At 39.9% G+C, this 21,402-nt stretch overlaps 1 protein-coding gene across 2 annotated transcripts in view; it reads right to left on the bottom strand.

Moving 5' to 3' along the window:
* Positions 1–21,402, bottom strand: part of NT5DC1 (5'-nucleotidase domain containing 1) — a 148,545-nt gene that overhangs the window by 802 nt on the left and 126,341 nt on the right. Inside the window, exons 9-13 of one of the 2 annotated variants that reach the window (XM_055809516.1) lie at positions 19,587–19,705; positions 18,561–18,719; positions 12,204–12,372; positions 8,489–8,528; positions 6,301–7,183 (exon numbers count right to left, since the gene is read on the bottom strand). In XM_055809516.1, coding sequence (XP_055665491.1) covers position 7,183; positions 8,489–8,528; positions 12,204–12,372; positions 18,561–18,719; positions 19,587–19,705 — 488 coding nt within the window. In that variant the 3' untranslated portion in view covers positions 6,301–7,182. Of the gene's footprint in view, positions 1–6,300; positions 7,184–8,488; positions 8,529–12,203; positions 12,373–18,560; positions 18,720–19,586; positions 19,706–21,402 lie in introns of those variants that run through there. The other variant, XM_027795763.2, reaches the window with a different exon arrangement.

The raw sequence follows: 21,402 nt of genomic DNA, 5'->3' as shown, positions 1-21,402 counted from the left end.
TTTTCTGTAGTTTTTTTAAAAAAGTCTTTGCTGCTAGCGGTGACCCAGCCACCCTCACAGCCAGAAAACTGATACTTCCCATGCTCACCTCCTATTCACAGTTCAAGAAACCAAATTAAAAAAACACACAAATAAAACTTCATTCAAGAAGCAATTACCCTTCCAATAAATGAAAAAACCAAACAAACCCAAACCCAATAAAAATGGGCTAGCTCCTTCCCAAGTTGTCTGTTTAGAATCAAAGCAAAACATAAAAAGTAGTACTCTGAACATTGTTATTAATGAACACTGTTTTTTAAAAAAATGGAGTAAAATCGTGGTGATGATATCCTGTCACTATATGCTACATTTTTTTTCACTTAGCAACTTTTGTGAAACAGAAAAACACAATTTTAGTGGTTTCAGCATAAACAGGAAGTTCAGGGCTGTCTCATACGCGATTCACAGGCAGGCACAGGACAGCATCCAGGTCTGCAGCTGTAAAACCATATTAAACATAACTGAAGCAAGTAAATTAGTATTTATATCCAGCTGAAAAATCAGATAGAGGCTGGAACAAAGTAGGAATGGGAGGAGATTGACTGGAAGTGAATTACGCTTTATTATGTGGGTTACTTCAGCTTGTCGAAGAAGTAAATTTTCTTATTCTGTCAGTCAGGGGAATCTCTGGAGCTCATTCAGAGCACAGCAGAATAAAGATGTTTTTCTAGTCTGTGGAGGGCCCAATGGATTTACTGGCTGCTGAGCCTATTTATGAGAGCTCCGTTTAAAACAAAGGCTTCCAGAATAACAAATAATAATTAAAAAGAAAGCAAATATTTCTGAATATCTTTATGATCTATAAAAACCAAATGCCATACAGTTACTTTTATATAAAAGCTTTCACTAGCTCTTCAGTCTGGCAGTCTGGAGTCCCTCAGGAGTAGTTTAACCAAAGAGCAGCAGCAATGGGGCAGACATGCTGCAGAGTTGCTTATGCTGAAGTCAAGAATCAGTTGGATCAAAATGGTAATTTTGTTGATATTTCCTGGTAAACCAGCTTTACACCATCAGCTTAAACACCAAACCTATTCTGTATACAATGCACAAGGCTCCAGAGGAGAATAATCACTTTTTTACACATTCAAACCCCAGTCTATCCATTTAAATATTGCTTGTGTCTGAGCAAGCTGACTTTGGAAGATGACCAGAAGGCATCCATATTTAAAAATGTTGCCCAAGGCATCACTGAAAGCTGCATGAAGCAGATACTATTCTTTGTCTATGAAGCAGATTTTATGTATCACATAGGAAAGATCTTCCTGTATTTCCAGGTTTGTTTTCATCAATGATTTCATTTGCTGCATCAATGCCACCTCCTTTGCTGGGAATACGCAACATTTTATATTATTGCTTGATTTCAGTGTGATGTATTTATGAGAAAACTCTGGGCTGATCCGGAGATACTTGGAATCTCAGTGGCTATAAATAAACACACAGTGAGGAATAAGGGCAAGTATACAAGGAAAGAGAAATGAAGATTTTTTTAATTGGGGGAATGCAAAGTGTATGAAAAAATGAAAATCCAGAAAATGTTATAGATAAAGACTATTCATTTAAATTAAGTTCTTTGAAAACTTTTCAACTTAAAATAAAGCACAGTTGCCCCGGATTGCAAAAGTATGTGAATTGTACACCAAAGCTCAGTCTAACTTCTTTGATGTAAATGGCCATGGTTTCACTAGGTCCAGCAATACTGGCTTATCCACCAAGAACAATGATAGAGGTCTGGAGTCTGCCTCCTAGAATATAGCAGCGATTCATATCTGGTCTTATTCCATATTATCACTGATGACATAGAGAAGAAATAAGCAGCTCCATTTCACTAAACTGAAATGCTTGCACAGGCCACAGCTTGATGCAAAACCATGCAAAAATTAAGATACAGTAATTGATAATAAAGGCAGTCTCAGGAAAAAATAGTTGCTTATTTCCAAGTTGTTAATTTTCCTAGTGTTTTTGAAAGTAAATTTCTTCAGGTTCTGCTACTGTGCATGCTCAGAACTGCTGCTGTTGTGGCAGACCTTTGCATCTTGGCACCCACTTCTCACCTAACCCTGATGGACGGTCATAAATTAGGCAGGGGGCAGATACTCAGTCCTCTCTGAGGTATAATTTGACAGCAAGGCTCTACTGAGTCCTAACCTGCACTGATAATGAATTCAGCATAAAACTCATCCAATATTATCGCTATCCTAAAAAAACCCAAACCCAAACCAAACCCTGAACAAACTAAACAGCTTGAGGCTGAAAGAATGAACTAGCTGGCTCTCTCTACCCAATTGCTTGAGGACCACAATCCAAGAATTTTTCTATCATACTTAGGTAATTCAACGCAGACTCATTTTGTTCCCAAGACAAATAGGATGTTCACTTTCAGAGCCAACAACTCCTAGAAGTCAGACATGGAGGGTCTCAAGGTCTATGTCCCTTTCTAGATCTACAGAAATGTCAGTTATTAGATGAATCTCCCTGAATTTCTGTGCCACTCCTTTCTTTGCTCCCACACCAGAGCCTGAGTGCAAGTGAGTGATGAAAACCAGTTTCCTTTGCAGCGACCATTCAGCATCACAAGCCTTTCCCAATGGCCTGGGCAGCTCTGGCAGGTTACGTGCCTTAGCCTGAGCTCAAAGGCAGGACTCTTGCCCTTCCCTACCTCGCTTGCAGGACTCCAGCAGCCCTGGTATAAATGAAATGGCAATGTTTGAACAGCAAGCACCGCCAGTTACTGTGTTTAAGTCACTGTGTTCCAGTTATCCAGATCCAGGTATTAAGTGACACTAGTTACAACATTGTGCTCTGATGGTTATGCATACCCCTACCCATGCATGTATTTAGGCATTATGGATGGATTTATTTCATAGTTATTAAACTGACAACATCTCAGTCTGTGTGCTGTTCAGTTAGTGTAAGCCAACTAAACGAAAGCCACAAGCTTTTATCAGAAGTAAAATTAGAGTTCCAGCCACAAGGAAGGAAAAGGAAACCACAAGAAGAAGGGAAAATAATATTCTCGATGAGTGATCAGGAAAGTATCTGAGTAACTGAATGGAAGACAATTATAATCTAATCCAGACACAGGCCTGCATGATAAACGCAATTCTCACAGCTAATAATTTTTGGAGATTTCCTTGAACAAACCAGTACATTAAACAAATATGATCTTTAATCTCTTTAGATGGAAGGCATTTTTTTTGAATTAAAAGCCCAGTTCAAGACTGAAACAGATTTCTCCCAAAATACACAGCAGAAATGTCAGGAATCATTTTGCAGTATTGACCAACAAAAGCAAAGCCAACATTTTTTAATGATGACACCACAGCAGCATCCCCATGACGAGTGAGAAGCCCTGCAGAAAGCAGAACTCCCCTCCCCTCTCTGAGGTCTGCTCCCTGGCTGGAGCCAGATGCTGCATAAACCTCCTAGTAAACAGCAGGGTTGTGTTCCTCAGTGAATCCAAATGTATCCTCCCGATTACCACCAAGGAAAGGGCACAGGGAGGAGAACTAAAACCTCATTAGTGATATCCAAGTTTTAACTTGAAAAATCTTTAAACTGCTTAATGGTGGCAAATCTCAGAAAACACAGACAGAGCTCTTATCTCACAGCTCAGCATCCAGGTGGTACAACTACAAGGGCAAACCATCAGGCAGTATTAATTCTTCAGCTTTTACAGAAATTCCAGTAATTTTTACAGGCCTAGAAGCTTTGCCATAAATCTTTCCTTGTATTTCAAAGCTGCTGTTGAAGAAAAAGGAAAATATTAATTTCTTAATGGTAACAATTTCTAATAATAATTTCTTAACAATGGAGTAAGCACAACTGCTGCAGGGGAACTCACCAGTTTGGCTGCATTGTCGAGTGACCTGAATTGCCAGTTTGCAAATAAACTATAACAGGTGTTGGGTTTTCTGTCAAATACTAAATGTTTTTGTCTCCTGACCCATTTCTATTTTATAACAGTCAAAGCAGCGCTTGCACTTAGAGCTCAAAATGTAGGGAGCATACTAGTGGCAAAAAGAAAAAAAACAAACCAAGGTCACAAGCAGGTTTATCTGATAGCGGTTATTTTTAGCCATACTTCTAAGGCCGATTTTCCTAAACAGGAGGTTAGGTGTTTGCTGTACTAAAACAAAGCTCCCCAAATAGTGAAGTCAGCACGAGGAAAGTGTTCCTCCTATGAACTACATGAAAGTCATTGCTGCTGTCTGCAATCAAAAGTGAGAGAGGAGGAGGAGAAGCGAGGGTATCTGTGTGGTGTCGTATGGGAACGGGGGGGACTCTTCAATATAGCTATCTCTGCAGAAGGAAATTAATAAAACTTCTGAGTTTTATCGGGTGATATAAGCCAGTGCAGTTTATTCCTGGGTATCCTAGACTAAAACTAGCCTCAGTGAAAGTGCAGCTTTGCTGCTTTAATTGCACCTACACATGAGCTTTTGCCAACACAGCTGTATTGGTTGGAGATGATGCCTGTGGCTCTGCCAATAGGCATCTGCAGCATGAGCTTGGCCTGAGGAAGAGTTTTACTGCCCCTGGGGATTATCACTGGTTACTCTTCTGCTGTTTCTAACACGGAAGATGGTGACAACAGAGAAAACCCAAGTGGCGAGCTGTGGGGAGATGTGGAGCACCAGCTTCATTATCAGAGTTTTGCAGAGGGATGAGTGCCGGGGGGATGGAGCGACCATCCCGTCGTGGCTGTTGCAACTGCCCGTGGCATGCAGTTTCACTGCAATTATCTTGGGAGTAACAATTTGAGTTACTTTGGGTCTACCCTACGGCCAAGGGACTGCTGATGCTGGCTGGAACAAAACAGCTGTGCACAAGGTGTGCACTAAACTTGCATCTGAGCCTGATAGAGTCTGCAGTGAAGGAAAGCCTTAGAAATTCCTTCCATGTTTTCTGTTTATGTGAGAAAACTCATTATTTGTACATGAGGGTAATTTTTCTCTTTTTTTTTTTTTTAGTTTAAATATTAATTTTTGGAGCTCCTTTGAGAAAATAGCCCTGTGTGGTTGGTTCTTTGCTTGATCTGGAGCTGATCAAAAGAAAATATTGGACTATAATATTTTAAAACATTTATATGAAGACTTAATCTGAAAAAAATCCTAAGAGAATGCCAAGATCCTGTTAGCAGGTGTTAGTCTATCAGGGATCTGTTAATTAATTTCTGACTGACTCATCCTGGATCTAAGGGCGGTGGGAAGGGCTTCTGAGGTAAGTTGAAGAAGTTAGCCTGAAAACAAGCAATTGTTTGAGATGACAGGCATTTTTGAATAAGGAAAGGAAGTCAGTTGCATTTTGAGACTGTGAAGGAGCTATATTTATTTCATTTTGAGATAAACTCACCAAGATCAACCTTACTCTCAAAACCTGAGTTAACGTTGTAATGTTCCCCTCTCTTGTAAAACAAATGTTTTCTTTCCCTCTCCCTACTTTTTTCCTCTGGATGGGTGACAAACATTACTTACCTTAAGGTAAAAAGCCACACACAGACACACATTAAGCTTTTTAAGCAGTGAAGTCAAAGCCTACATTGTTTTGTGTGTGTGAGTTACCACCTTAATCCAAAGGGAATATGTAAGGCACCAATCCAGGGTATTTAAATACTTCCAGCAACTTTTTCTTGTGCACATGAGATTGTAGGTTATGTAAAATTGCAACCTGGTCAAAGAAATACTTCCAGTACTTGGTGACCTACCTATTTTCACTGTTTCTCACACTCAAAAATTATCAACACTTTTGTAACCACCAGTGTTTTTAAAGAAGCAATCTAAACTCACCCCATAAGTCCGTGATCTAGTCAAACCCCAATTATAGCTTTAATTACAGCCTGCAAATGAAATTACGCTGCCTGAGTTGAAGGATAACTTTAAAGCAGAATTGACTGAGTGCTTCCCCCTTTCTTAATGAGTTGCTCATGAGTTCTCCCTTTAATCTTTTAGAGGTGGCTGTACTTTGACATCTCACAGAGCACAGTAACGATGGCAGGAACATTTCTGTCAGTTATTGGCTAGGAAGTAATCTTTTGGGTTCTGCATGATTTGACACGGCCTTCAGGGGCACAAGTCAATATACCTTTCTGGAGGAGGAAGGGAAGGCTGAACAAATTGTAATACACTGACAGCTGTCCTTTCTGTGCTGAAAATTACTAGCAAGTAGCCAAATCTTTTGGGAAAGCTGAGGTCTTGAACCCTTGGGGAAATAACTGTGTTCTGAAGGCTTTTTACAAACTAGTTCTGCTTTATTGAATACTACTTTGTTATGGTTTAAATGCAGTTTATTGTCGGTTTCAGTTGTATTTTGCAACTGACAAAATAGTTGCATTACATTTATCTGTAGTGTTGAGTATGTTTTTCTTTCTCTTAAATGAAGAACACTGAAATTATTTTCATGGAACTGATGAATCAGATTTACCTTATCTGATGCTTTTCAGTTTACATAGAGCAGGATGCTGTTAATACAATGTTCATACATTCAGAACATGTATCTTCTCTCTAGTCAGTTACCTTTGCTATCTGCTTTTTTTTTCTTGCATCAAAACCTCAGAATCAGAAAACCTCAGAAATGTTGTCGTTGTAGACTTATACCAATTTTTCACCAGATGTAAAAATACGTTTCTTGCATAAAAAGTTTCATTATAAAAATAACCTCTTCAGCCTTTTAGTAGCAACTAGTATTTATAGCAGCTAAGCCCCAAAGCAGTTTACATCCTCAAAGCATTTGGATAAACTTAGTCTTTAGATGATATTGTATAGATACATTCTTAAACTGAAGCTGGTAAGTAAAGGCGTGGTTGTAATAAGGTAAAGCATTAAACAGAAAAGTTTACTGCTAATTAACAAGTCATGTATAATATGGATAGTTCTATATGTTTAAGGAAATTATATGCTATTATTATTTGAATAAGAGCATGTAATTATCACTCTAGTTACAGGAAAGACTAATTTAGTTTTAATAGGAGCTGGATTTGACTTTAAATGATTTAATGTCAATGAAAAAAATAGAACTAATGTATTAAAATACAGGGGATTTTTTGTTTCACTTCAGCAATAATTATGAATGAAACTGTTCAGGATATAGAAATTCATGACTTCCATGGTAATAGTTGATTCTTCAAGGGCATTCATCTTTAAAGTACCTGTTGAAGAAAGAGTGTGAGGTTTGCAGTTCGTAGTTGATCTGTGACAGGCAGACCCGTGTATCTGCGACCTGCACGCTGCCAGTTCTGGTGCCCCAGCCCCAGCTGCCTTGGGCTTTCCATTGTGCAGATAATTTGCAACTCTAAGCAGAAACATGAACTTCTTTGCCATGGTTCACTGGCAATTTTATCATTATATTTATACAGCAAGCAGGCTGACAACTCAAGCTCCCGCAGAAAGTGGCAGGGTACATACAGATCTGTAGGCGTCTTTAAAGAGACAGCTTTGGTAAATTATAATGGAGATTTTTCTCTTGTACTAGCTGATTGAAATAGCAATAAGGCATGAAGAGAAAACTTATGGGCAAAGCATGATAAGATTTCATACAGCACGCAAGATTTAAAATATGCATTATCTTCATGTGTGACACAATCTTGGTTATCAAATCTCCAAAGTGTGAGATGAACTGTCTCCATAAAACATTTACATTTGCACTCATTCTTCTCTGAAATTCAACTATCTTGAGCTGCAACATTGCTCAGTCTCCTCTTCTTGCTTAGAGTGACTTTTAATCCTACGACAGACCTCACCATTCAGCGCTTTTGAGACATGTTCAGTAGATGAGGTTAACAATTACAAAATTCTAAAAAAGTTTTTTTTTTTTTCCTTATTAGCATTTACATCTTTGTAAAACTTTCTTAAGCTTTTCTTTGCAATGAAGAGCAAAACAAACTTACCAAAATTCCCCTGTACGCTCTAAAACTCCACAATTACTGTTCACAGAATTTTTTGAAGTGGGACTTTTATAAACATACCAAGCATAATGAGATTCAAAGGAAAAGTATTAGCTTGAAATATGCATATTATTTTTGGGATCAAAGAATTGTTAATCAAATATCCATCAGAAATGGAAGCACTGGCTAGTTATTTGAGGGACTTTTTCCTAAAAAAACTTGATTTTATATTTGATCTTTGTAAATCTGAGAGATCTTCTGTGATTATTGCTGGAATACCTATGTGATGCAGGACATGGAATTATTTACACGGGTATCTGGAAATTTGATCAAATGGCCACAGAGCAGTAGTTGCCTGCCCCTTGGAGGTAAAGTTCAGATTATCCAGGTATGATAGATAAGAGTACTCGCCTCTACTTGGCTCATACCAAACTTTCTGAAGTGGAGGAGGATGTATTAGAAACTGTGTTTTATGCAAAAAGCCATTTTTCACACAGACCCCTACACGTTTCAGTTTCTGTGTCTGAGCTCAAATGTAATGTTCCCACAGGGATGGAAAATTTGGCTTACTATGTCACTGTGCTTGAAATGGTCAAACTCTGTAAGAGAGCTGTAAATGAGGAGAGATTCAATAGCAGAAAAGTGAAGAAACACATGGATTTGTGCATGAGGCACATAGAACAGGAGTAGGGACACTGGCTTCTACTATTTTATTAACCATGTACTGGCCAATATAATCATGAGCTCATCAGCTTTCCAATACTTGAGAAAAACTTCCCTGATTAATGAAAGTGGGTAAGGAGAACTAGCTCATAAAGGTCCTGCAAGATGTTTAGAAAACTTAAAACTTAACTCATCTTCTCTTAATATTACAATGATATAACCATAATGATGCTCTTCGGTTAATTTGTTTAATATCATCTTAATGTCAAGGTGTCTTAAATTAAGAGTCTTACTTGACCTTTATCTGATTTCCACTCCAAACAGGAAAGTACACAGAAGGTATTATACAAGATCCCCCATTTCTTGGGGAAATTTTAACACTAAACAAAATGTCCTTTTTCATGCACAAGGAAAATGGCAATTTCTCTTCAGAGTCTGTCAGGGGAGTTTAGATGACAAACTGTGATGCAGTAATCCACAATCCCACTAATACTTCCTTTGTCACAGGTGAGATTAAAGTTCAGAATTGCTGATGCATCTTTGAAACCAAACCCCTTTTGAGTCAAATACTGAATTTTCAAGTAAAGACAGGGGCAGAAGTATAGAAGAATGACTACATTTGATGAGCACAGAAAGCTAATGAAGAAAGGATTGGATCATCTTATCAACAAGATGCCATTTTACTAATTACACGCACAATTTGTGTGTATGTGTCGTTATTTTATGCTCTGAATGGACAAAAACTGCAGCAGCAGCATGTGAAAGCCTTTTCCTACCATGCTCTTTAGTGAGTATCAGATCGTTCCCTTTTGTTAGATTTTTAAATTCTTCAGATGAAACTATCAGAAGGCATCCGCACCAAATGTATAACATACTGGTGAAAAAAGAGAACTGTCAAAGTTGTTTCCATTTCAGTTTCTCAATCCAGATCTATAGCTTAGTTTATTTACTTTTTTTTTACATATTTCCTCTATTTAATAAAAGAAATGGGAACAGGCTTGATGGGTTTTATGACCCAAAATGAATTTTTGATAACTCTCTCAAAAGAATTCTCATATGAATGTTGATGAAAACTGAGTTATTTTTGTAAAACACCACTAGTATTGAATAACGTTCCATAATTTTTTGAATAAACTTTTTCAATGAAAGCTGTGCCTTGAGAAGTAAACCAAGCCATTCTTTACGCACAGATACATGTTGCATCCAAACAACAAGAATAAATTAATTAAAAGTTAGCATAGCAGCAATTGTCTGCCTTCCACCAAGTATTTTTGCAGGCTGCAAGCTGATGGGGTATTTACTTGTATGTGGCACTTACTATCGCACAAAAGCGAGGTCAGATATGGCTGACAGAGAAGCCCCGGTGAGCCCACAGCTCACGGGAGGCTGCAGCACACCTGCAGGGAGGCAGCAGCTCCTTTGGCGGGGTCAGGTTGAGCCAGTGCTGCTGTGCCGTGCCAGCCGGTGACCAGGAGCTGGGCTCCTATGGTCAGCATGCTGGCAGCCTGGTGGGGCTCAGGGCACCTTGAGGAAAGGCTTGCGTTTTTGTAGCTTGGCAGTGGAAAGTCCTCTGCTGGTAATTAAGTAGATTAATAGAAAAGGAAAAGCTGGAGTGCATCAAACTTGCACAACCCGTTTGAATCTCTTCTAGCTAGTTATTCCCAAATAGCTGCAGCTAAGCTGTGACTTACAACTGCAGCCAAAAACTTCAGGGCTTGGCAAAGCAGGGGCTCTCACAGCTTGCTGTGACAGGAGTCAGACAAGGTACTCCAGAGGAGTCAGGAATTCCTCAACATCCATAATAATGAACATCTGCTCTTCCGCACAAACAAACAAATACCTCTCTCTGTAAGAAACCAGAGATGTTCTCATACCTTCAGCTTTGAGTCTGCTTTCAGGTGCACAGCTGCAAGTTAAAAACGTTATTTCTCCCCTGTCCTTTAGCTCTGGAAGGTAAGTTTTGCAGACACCAGCCCCTGCCCCAGCAGCGATCTGACGCAGCGAGGGACGGCTCGCAGTGTCCCTCCTGGTGGAGGAACAGACTTTGCGGGGGCTCCGCCGCCCATGACAGGCAGCTATCCTACTTGCTAATTTCCACAGATATGCCTTTCTGGTTCTCACCCCTTCATCTGTAGCTGGAAACTTGGCGGTATGTTTGTGGTCTGAAGCCTTTGCTGGCCCTGCAAAGTGAGCTGTGGCTGGGGGGAGCTGGCTGGGAGGCAGAGTCTCACGGAGTGTGGCTGACCAATGTGTTTGCTCTAGACCAATGCTTCCAAAGCAAGCCACAGAATTACTCCAGAAGAGGTATTAGAAGGAAGTATTACAGAAGTTACCTCTCTCTTGGCAATTTCCCTTGGTATATTTGGGCTTTGTACCTTTAGGCTGACATACAGAGCAAATATCAGAAGTATGAATAACTTGTGGCACCATACGAGTTTTCTGTTTTGAGATTTCCTTGCAAGGTACATACATGTGTACAATATGGCTGCAAAGAACAGGTCTGTCGTGTTCTGGTGTAGAAATAACCACTGGGCAAATCTAAAATGCTCTCACAGAACAACTACTTATTTCTTGGTCTTATGCATGAAGGAGGAAACATGCTGAACAGAGGGGTCAGTAAAGGAAATACCTGCTGTGTTCTTCATACAGCTAAGCATCTTATTCATTTAATAATTTGTTTATTCCTCTAGATATGGTATCTTGATAAAGTTCAGTAAGGCAAAATGATAGACTGAGGATATATGGAAAGAGATTCTTCACCACCACTTCATAATCAACTGATATGTACTGCAGCTGCAAAGTTATTGCCATATTACTGCTACAACTATGGCTACAAACCATCCAAAATAATGGTCCCTCCGGGGATAAACAGTGGAAATCAGAAGATCAGCCATAATTGTATCTTTAACGCAGCCTTCATGTAAGAAGGTAGAAAGTCTGAGCTGGTTTCTTATTTAGGTGAATTTGTGGAGAACAAGACTTTGCTTGTGATGGCCTTGTTTTCCAGACAAGGAGAGTGTTTTAGGCTCCAGTTCTATCCATAATGATGCAGTTTCAAAAGCAATGCACACATTTTAAATACAAAGGAAAGAGAGAAGCACAGTCCTAGGCATTCTTGGTTTCATTACATTCTTGCTTTTGTTCATCTACATTTCAACTGTAATGGGATAAGTGGGTTGACTGAGGAAGAATAATAAGCCAGATCAGAAGGAAACATATCTGCAAAGTGTAAAAACCCCAAGTAACTTTGCATGCGTTTGTTTCCTAAAGTAACTCACCACTGAAAGTAGAAACAGCAAAATACTGTGAGGAAGTCCTGACCAAGTTCAGGAACTAATCTACAGTCTGGTAAGTGTTGCATCCTATTTTTAACATAGGATACATTAAATATCTAAAATTTCCAGAGCCAAACAAAAAAATGGTGTATCAGAGAACTATTAAAAGCACAAATATCAAAGTAATTAATAGCCACTAACATTAAGTGTTGTGTGATATGAACACAGTATTTTTGAATGCATTTTGGATACACGTAATCTCAAAAATACATCCACAGTATTACAAGGTTACTATGAATACTACATGCTCATTAGGGGGTGTAAAAAAAAAAAGCCATCTTCCTTACCTGCTATTGCTTCAAGACTAGGGATTGCAATAGTGCTGTAAGTGCTAACGCATTTACAGGACCATGTGCGAACTAAGGTTTCCTCTGCATTTTCCAGGCCTGGCAATCTGTCCATGAAGAAGGAGCCCCACTGTTTAGAAGCAAAGTAAGGAGCTTTGAGCGAATCTCCCTGAAAGAAAAAGAAACATGTAATCTTAGAAAAAAAAAAATCTTCTTTCTCTCTCTAACCACAAGTGTTAGTTTAAGGAACATTAGCATTTCTCTGATTTTCTAGGAAAACTGTATTGTACCTCAGCAGCAATATAACTTTAAAAATATTATAAAGAAAAACAATAACAATCTTCCTCCCATAAGTCCCCAAGCTCCTGTTTATGCAATTTATGGATTCCCTAGAACATAAAAAGCTGGCATTAAATTGTCCCTTAAAAAATCCTTTCTTTTCCCCATTTTTCTGGGTTTGATAGTGTGAACAGCCTGCTGCCTTTGCTAGAGAAGCTAGGTAGCTGAGGCGCAGTCAGTAACCCAGCCTGGACCTCCTCCCAGGAGAAAGGAGTCTCCCAGTGCTAGATGGAGTAACTGGGAAGAACACATCATGCCACCTGTGTCGTGTTATCTGGTTCTGAGCTGAGGAATGAGTGAGAACAGAGCCGCAGGATCCATGGAAAGCCATTCAGTTGCCTAGCAAACTGTGAAAAATTGATTTTTTTTCATGTATTTTTTCAGACAACAACATGTAGACTCATGTTTTAAAGAGAGCATTAAAGCAGCATTGGGAAAACTGATTTTTTTAGCAGTTCATCTTGAAACCTGCTATATATTGCCATGAGCAGCCAGAAAAAGCTCCAGGAGGCCTCTGCAGAAAGATGAAAAACTGGAAAACAAAAGTGTGAACTACAGTATAGAAAATCTGTTAAAGTAATTTGTGTACAAATTAACTTTTCAGACCAGTAAAGCATAGAACAGATATCCTAGCGTGTGCCTCCAGATTTGTGAACTTTTGTACTTTATTTCCCATTTAACCCCTTTCTTAACAGATTTGAGAATCTGCTGGAATAATTTGTGTTTATGAAAGAGGTCTGTGGCTTTTGATCATAAGTCAGCTGTTGATCTAGCCGAGCAGACCACATCAGTAAACACAGGGCCATTCTTTTTGTGATTCTGTGTAACAGTTTTTTCTCCGAGCATAGCTGGGGCTGGGGAGGAAGTATTGATTTGGACAAACAGATACTGGTTTCTGGCTTCTGATGCAAATAGGTTGGGAAAAAAAATCCATACATTTTGTTTCAAAACAAGGTATTAAGAGCTGGGCTTTTTTTTGTGTGTGTTTTTTTTTTTTTTCTTTTTCCCTTTTTTCTCTTCCTCACACAAAAGGACAGCATCTTACTTTTTTTTTTTTTTTTTGACAAGTCTTACCTTTCCATGCAAATCCCAGGACTTTACATTAGTTATAATTAAATGTAGATGCTATGCTGAATTAAAATGTTTGCCAGCTGGATGACATAAGCAGAAAACTCTTATGGCCATTACAGCTGTGCAGGTGATAAATCCAAACAACAGCCCCAGTACTGGCCTGCATAAGCATTTACACAAAATGCAGGGTCTTGTTTATTGACAGGGGAAAAAATCTGAGGCTACTGCTTTTTGAAACATATGGTTGGTTCAACAGGCAATTAAAGTTGAAATCTGAGGAATGAATTGATTTTTTCAGAGGTCTGATTCTCAGAGTGGGAATTTCTTCCTTATTAAGGAGGAGGGAGTTAACGTTAGATTTTGCATTTACAGCCCAAGCTCTTAGTAAAACCAAACCTAGCTAGGTAGGAGAGTTGTCATCAAGCCACCTGGTAGAGAACTGTCATTTTGCTACTCACTTATCACCACATGACACGGGCAGTTTGGCAGGCTAAATCTGGATCTCAAATCTGAGAAGAGCTGTCAAAACTATGCCCACATCCTTAGGAAGCATCAGACATCGCTCCCCCTGCCATCCTTAACTATGCCTAGAAGATGTCCATATCTCATCTGCAGCTTAGATAGCCTGCAATAAAGGAAAGACCATGTACCATGAATCTATACATCTGTGAAATGAGGCAAAAGTCCCCTGTTAACATCACTACTCTTCACATACCTGAAGGCACACATTCAACAGTGGGGCTGAGGAGCTCTGGAAGGTGCATCAGCCACTCCTGCAGTCCCCACACATGGGGTTTGCTCTTGCAATAGGACAGTAGATCCTGGGAATTACTGAGCAATCCCTCTTTCCTATGCAAAACCCCCAAGCATGTGGTTTTGCTCTCAGGCTTATTGGTCAGACAGTAGCAGGTCAGATGTTGATTGTGTCAGTTGAGGGTACAAAGCCTCGAAGACTATGTCTAGACTTTAGAGAAATAATGATGGTACCAGGGTTCCCCAGGTCCCAGGGCTTTCCGCTAAGTTAAACCACCTGGAGTACTTACTATCACCTTTGCTTTATTAACTGCAGACAAATAGGGTCTGTTAACAGAGCAGACAGAATCTGTTAATAGGACTCTAGGGTAACGCAGATTTGTCAGCTTACAAGTGACCTTTCTAAAACACAAACAGGCAGGGAGCCGAGCTCTGAAGTTTTTCTACATTTGGTAAAGCAATGAAAGAAAGAAGGATGTAAAGGAGACAGAAGTGAAAAATCAAGCTGCTGTCAGTATTTTTTAAAGGCATTATTTAGATGGGGATTTGCCACCTATGCCGTTGTCTTTGTACCAAGTGCAGAGCACTGTGATTACTGCATCCAATGTGATGGATGGTACTGATGGCTGTATGCTCTGTGCTGAGGTAGCAACACCACCATTGACTCTTAGTGCCAGTAAAAATCAATGCTCGAAATATGGTTTTGCCGGTATAACAGCAAGTATTTGAGGTGTTTCCACCAACAGAGCTGTGCTGGTCACAACAACCAGATGTCCTTGAATAACACACTCAAGCTGGGTGCACAAATGGGCAGGTCTGCCACTGGTCTGACTTTTGCACAGAATCTTTCCCCAACAAGTCATGCGCAAATATAAAACATTTCATCCATGATCATTGTACCTAAAGTACAATATGGATCACTATAAGCAGACTAAAATAAAATGCATTTCACTTCAGGATATTGCTTTAACTCGCCAGGCTTTACAACAGCCCATCAGGTTGTTCTTGCAAGTACTGTTAGATTTGTGTTCAAGATAAACAGGAATGAAGAGACAAACAAACAGAGCCAAAAGGCACACAGTAATTAGCCTTGTCTTATTTTTAAATTACTCCCTTGTTACCAGAGAGAGTCCCAGAAATTGGGGGGTTAAGGGCCCTGACGCACCCCCAACCAATCAGACACTAGGCAATACCGTAAAAATTATTTTTTCCTTTTAACCGGAAAAATTTCATCTATATCCACCAAAAAATTATTCAATATCTGCTCCATTCATTCCTATAGGCCAAGGTTTTTACACACTGACTAGCTCCTCTGTAATTGTTTCCCTCGAACTCCTGGGACAAATTCCAGCTTTTCTTTGAGTTTTCATTGATGGAAGTGATCACATATTTAAAGAACGGAAGGCAAAACCAAAGCCTCCAGCCAAGCAAACAAACCCCCAAATCTGGGGGGAATCTTGTTTCAACACAATGCTTGGTATTTTTTCCCCCCGCTGCATGCTGCAATTCGCTGAGGAGCCGAGTAATTGCATGAATAGCTTTTCTCTTGATCATTTGGTTATGACTCATACACTTGAAAGAACTGCAGTTGTTACCATAATTTCAGTTATGTGTAACTGGCTTATATCATGCATTTAATTGGAGGGAAAAGACAAAAACTGCTAATGAAAATGGAAATTACAAGCCTCCCAGTTTGTGTCTGAGGAGGTTGGTTTTTTCCCCTCTCTCCATTAGTGATGAAATACCAGTCAAACAACTGAAAACAGGTTTTTGCAGTATCTTTCTGAAAGATGCAATTGCAAATTAGAACTACTACTTTATCTCTTTAATAATATTTTGTAAAGACTGATAGAAGGGAGGACTGCATCTTATACTAAATTTTCAGTCCCTCTGCACACACGGCATGGCATGGAAAATCTGCAATAGTAGTGTATTTTTTTTATTGCCAATGAATGATAAGGCTGATGAACAAGACTAAATCTAATTTCCTAATGCCTAATTTTCCAAACCCAGCTGACTTTCTACAGTCCTTTGAATAGGCTTTTCCCCTCTCTTAATCAAAGGGTTAATGGGAGAAGTTGATTGGGGGAATGAAAATAAAACTTTCATAGGCTTGTAAAGGGAGTCCCTTTGAACTAGTCCTGTTAAGTTAGTGGTGTCCAGTCAACTGCAGAGATATGGATGTGACCTGTTGTTCAGACTCCAGTGAGCAGCGTGGTAATGAAATAACACCACTGACCTGCCACGGCCCCCCTGGTTCAGGTTCCTTTAATCAGCGCAATTCATTTCTCCCTTGCTTGCTTGCTGTCACTGGTAGCGGATGTAAGCTGAACAGGGGCTGTGTGTGGCAGGGGTGGTGTCTCCCCGAGATACTGCAATCTCTTATCAGGAATACTACAGCATTAGTGAAATGTCAAGCACCTGTCTAAAAGTCTCAGTTTCCTGCTCGATAACTGCAGTGATAGAGAAGATGGATCTTGTGAGCAGTTGGCCAGAAGTATTGCAACAAAAGAAAACCAAATCATCATCAAGGGCTTAGAAATGCATCACTCTATAACTGTTTCTTTGTACTTCCAGGAAAAGTAACATTTTCTGGTTGTCTTTAAAAATTAAAAATGTGTGCTTTGAAAGCATATATTGAACATGCTTAAGAAACCATGGCTGAATAACCCCCCCCCCCCAATCTTACAGAGATGTAAGATCTACCAGCAATGCAGCAGAGCCTCCAGTCAGAGAATGAACAGATTTATGGAGGAAAATGAGTTATTTTCATAGGATTCATTAATTAAATCAAATTATATTAACCTATTAATAGTGCACGCACGCGCACCCCCCCCACCCCCACCCCCCTGCTTTCTTACTGAGAAACACATTTTTCTTGATAAAGAGACTTGAATTTGTTTGTCTTCAGTTTTGTTTTTCTGCAACTCAGGGGAAAAGCCTAAACATTGATAATTAATTTCCCTATTTAAGTAACTGAAATGCCCTTGTCTGACCTTAGTTTAGAAATCAGGATAGTGGGGGAAAATATTAGATAAGTCTATTGAAAAAACTAGAGAATTCGATGTCACATCTATATTGTTTTAGTTTCATTGAAGATATCCTTTTCTCCATAAAACCCAGCAGCTTTTAAAAGGCTTCTTAGTCAGATCAAAAGCATCTCTAGTATAAAAACACCCCACAAAAATCTTCTTATCAGTAAGTTAACTTTTTAATCACAAAGATTAATTATTTAAGAAGAAAAAAAAAGTTAAGTGCTTTTCAAAGCAACATGCAAAAAGCATATATATCTCTCTGCAATTAGAAGAAAATGACTTATTTATTTAGGAACATACAAAAAAGAAGTAACACTCCAAATGGAGAGTGAAGCTTCACTGTAGTTCCTACACAGGACACGCTGGAGCTACAGTGCTGCCATGTCAGCCGTCTGAGCACCGTTCCCCATCTGTTTAGTTCTTTGGCAGTGGAAAAATGATAAACCATAGTAACCCTCCACCTTCTGTGGGAGAATTAGAGTGGCAGTAGTGCTAAGTCGCTGGTTCCCAGCTGTGATCAACCCAGATCAACCTGAATATTCACATGATTTATCTGAGGTAACTATGAGCCGTCTGCATGGGACCAGACTTCAAACCAGCCCCTCTTACCTCAGTGCAGCTGTCACCGAAATAAACAACCTGCGAGGGAAGCAGCAACTCAAAAGTTATTTTTATATAAGGAAAGTACAAGCAAACTGTATTTCACACAGAGAGGAAGAGAGCTTCGAAACAGACTAATAGAAATTCCTCCGTGTTTCAGAGTTGGCCACAACATGCAGGGCAATGTCATGAACTCGGCAGAGTTCAGGTGCTGGAGTTGCCATAAATGGCGATGAAATTTCTCCTTGTAGGACGGAGGGCAGGTTCTTGTTACTGAAAAGGAGAAGACTACATTTTTTTGTTAAGGGAAAGAGCATACAGTCCTTTCTCTGAGATCTGTGATTTAGCTTTGGGTAGAGGCTCTGTGTCACCCGTGCAATGCTGAGCTGGGACAGAATGGCACCCTCCCGGTGCAGCCAGGAGGATACAGTTGTGAGGGATGCTGATGCTGCCAGCACCTTGGTAAGATAACCAGGCTCATTCTCAGCGCAGGTGGCATGAGGCTTTTTTTGTAACTTACTTTCTTCTGTTCCAGGAAACACCTGCAAGGAACCCTTACCTCATATTTTCCTTTCTTCTCCACGGGCTCAGATTCAGTCTCTGCAGGCACCGTAACTTTGTCCCCTAGAAGCTCCTCTAAGATGAAGACAGTTTCCCAGTTGCTATAGTGATGAGCTGGGAAAATATCTGAGTGCATGCTGTCACCAAAATAAACAACCTATGAGGGAAGCAGCAAATTAAAAGTTCATTGTATATGGGGAAAACACAAGCAAACTTTATTTCACAGAGAGAGAAAAAGCTTTAAAACAACCTAATAAAAATTCCTTCATGTTACGTTTGGTCAAGACACACAGAGATCTTATTAATGTCACAGCCTGGAGCTGTACCTTCGACCAGCTCTGTAAGGAAAAGGCTGGCCCTGCACACCCTCCTCGCTCCCACCCGCCAGGGGTGTTGGACGGGGAATCCCTGGCTGGGACTGGCACAGAGACACTACTGAGTCTTTTGATTGACAGAAATAGCCTGCCAGGAACTGGTGGAAAAGACTACCAAGACAATATACTGAGCAACCGGAATGAATTTTGGACAACTTTGGAAACAAGGGAGAACATGGAACACCTCTTGGTGACTCAGAACTCTTCTGTTCTGTGCCCAGGGGGTGGTTTGCCCATTTTACCCATTAGGGAAAATGTGGTCCCACCATCTCCAGTAGCATTTTCACCCATCCAGATCTGTAATTAAAATAACGTGATCCTAGTTTTCACTGATGCCACCTTTTAACCGATTTAATCTGTTTCCTCAGGGAGATTGTTTATTTCCTGATTACAGTCTGATTCTCCCCAAAGCTGCCAAAGTGTGTGACTGTGCACAAAGAATAAAACATCTATAAAGCTGACATATTCTACCGATAAGAAGACTAATATGCTCCTTCCAGTTCTGGACTGCAGTCTGTTAGACAACAGCAAGTGAACCAGAACAAAAATTTGTGACCAATCACATCCCTAACTGTAATGAAAATTTGTCTGGTGAATTTTAGACTGAGACAGGGTATTTTCAGAAAGATTTACTCTCATTTTTAATGTACCTTGGGATCCAACTTGCCAGTCATTTTCTTCAGTAGTTCATAAAGCTGGATAGCATTCCCTTGGGAATACCAGCCGGGTTTGTCCAGTGATAGCAGAGCTTCCTGCTCCTCGTCATTCTCTGAAAACACCAAGCAAAATCACCTGCCGTTAGTGAGGGCAGCCCATGCGCCTGCATTCATGAGATGTGTCAGAAACTGCCTGTGCACAGCTTGGAGACCATGGTCTGCCTTGGCATTAAACCAGCTCCAGTGTCTGGCTCAAGTCCTGGTACTGACTGTGGGTTCAGTCAAGGTGTTTGGCAGCTGGAGGTAGGCAGACATTTGTGAGACAGGCAGCAGCCAAGCCTTGCCTGCAGGGGCTACAGAAGAGCTGGAGAATCAGCCATAAGCTTTGCCCCGCAAACGCTGCAGCAGGGATGGCAGGAAACCACATGGACCAGACCGATGGAGGAGCTGCTACAGATCTAAGGTGAAACCATGGGTCGAGACAGACTGTAAGAGACAGCATGCACCCTTCCTCACAGACAAATGATTACTGCTTTTAAACACTGACATAAATATAACAAAACAGACTGAGATAGCTCTTATGGGCACTCGCCAGACTTAGATCAGCACAATGAGCAGTTCTAGTTATCATCCAGTTTTGAAGAAACGATGAGCAGGCAATATTGCTGCTGGTGGTATAATCCACATTGGCATATATATCCACACTGGCAGCTGTCAGTGAAGTGGAAAAATCAGTAGAAAATGAAACCCCCCGGTCATCACCCAACTGTGCCATAGGCTTTGTCTGTAGCTGGTCCCAAAGCAGCTGGATCTGTTCTGGTGTCCATGTAACTTTATTGCTCATTCAGAACTATGTGCTATTGCCAGATGAACTCCTTTTAGCTTCTTGCTGGAGCCAAAATATGAGCCTTAGTGAACCGATAAACTAGGAGTTCATCAGAAATATTAATGTCTGTCTATTGAAGTACAGCAAATGTTGGTACTTTGGTGATTTTTTTATTCAGTCTCAATCAAACATGTCTTTTTTTTTTTTATGCTGGAGACAGAGGGGTTAGAAGCCAATACATACTTTGACCTGACTTAGGTGTAACATCCAGACTTCCGTTTTTCTCCTGCTTTATAGAATGTTTCAAAGTAGTCAAAATGTGTTATGAAGAAGACTAAGAGCAAACATCATCTGGTTAGAGACCGCTGAAAGCTGGAATGCAAATTTTGGAGAACAGTGAGCTTTATGTTTAAGAGCACTGAAGACGTATATGGCACAGACATTGGTCCTTGAAAAATAAAAAAAGCAAAAAGAGAGAAAGAGATATGTGGAGAGAGGCAGTAAATAACTCTTCAGTATTATGAATCTATGGATTTGAATAAACACAGGACTTATTCTCAGACAAAATGATTCCATATTCAGGGTGTTTTATAAACTAGGAAAACCAAGGAAATTCAAAGTTGATGCTAACAATTCATGTAGAATTTGTGTGGAAAAGTTTTCCTTTGTTCTTCTTCAGGAACCTAGCGATAATAATAAGTAAGATAACATCCATGAAAAATAAATCTTCATTTCCTGACTTTTAAAATGGTTTTGACTGCACAATTTTTGATCAAACAGAAGTTGTCAAACTTCAGTGAATTTGTTTTATTTGCCCTGTATTTTTAGACATAATTGTAAGGCTGACTGAACAAGCAGACACAATCTTCAAATGATATGGACATAGAAAAAGCAACTTATAAAAAAAAGTCCTCAGAGCTGCTATCAAAACTTTCTTGAACTTGTGAAGTATAGCTATCACTGTCTCTCCATTCAGTCAATGAG

Source organism: Falco peregrinus, chromosome 7 (assembly GCF_023634155.1).
Source record: "Falco peregrinus isolate bFalPer1 chromosome 7, bFalPer1.pri, whole genome shotgun sequence".
NCBI classification, from domain to species: domain Eukaryota; kingdom Metazoa; phylum Chordata; class Aves; order Falconiformes; family Falconidae; genus Falco; species Falco peregrinus.
Note: the sequence above shows the minus strand (reverse complement) of the source record. Positions and strands in the feature narration are given on the sequence as shown.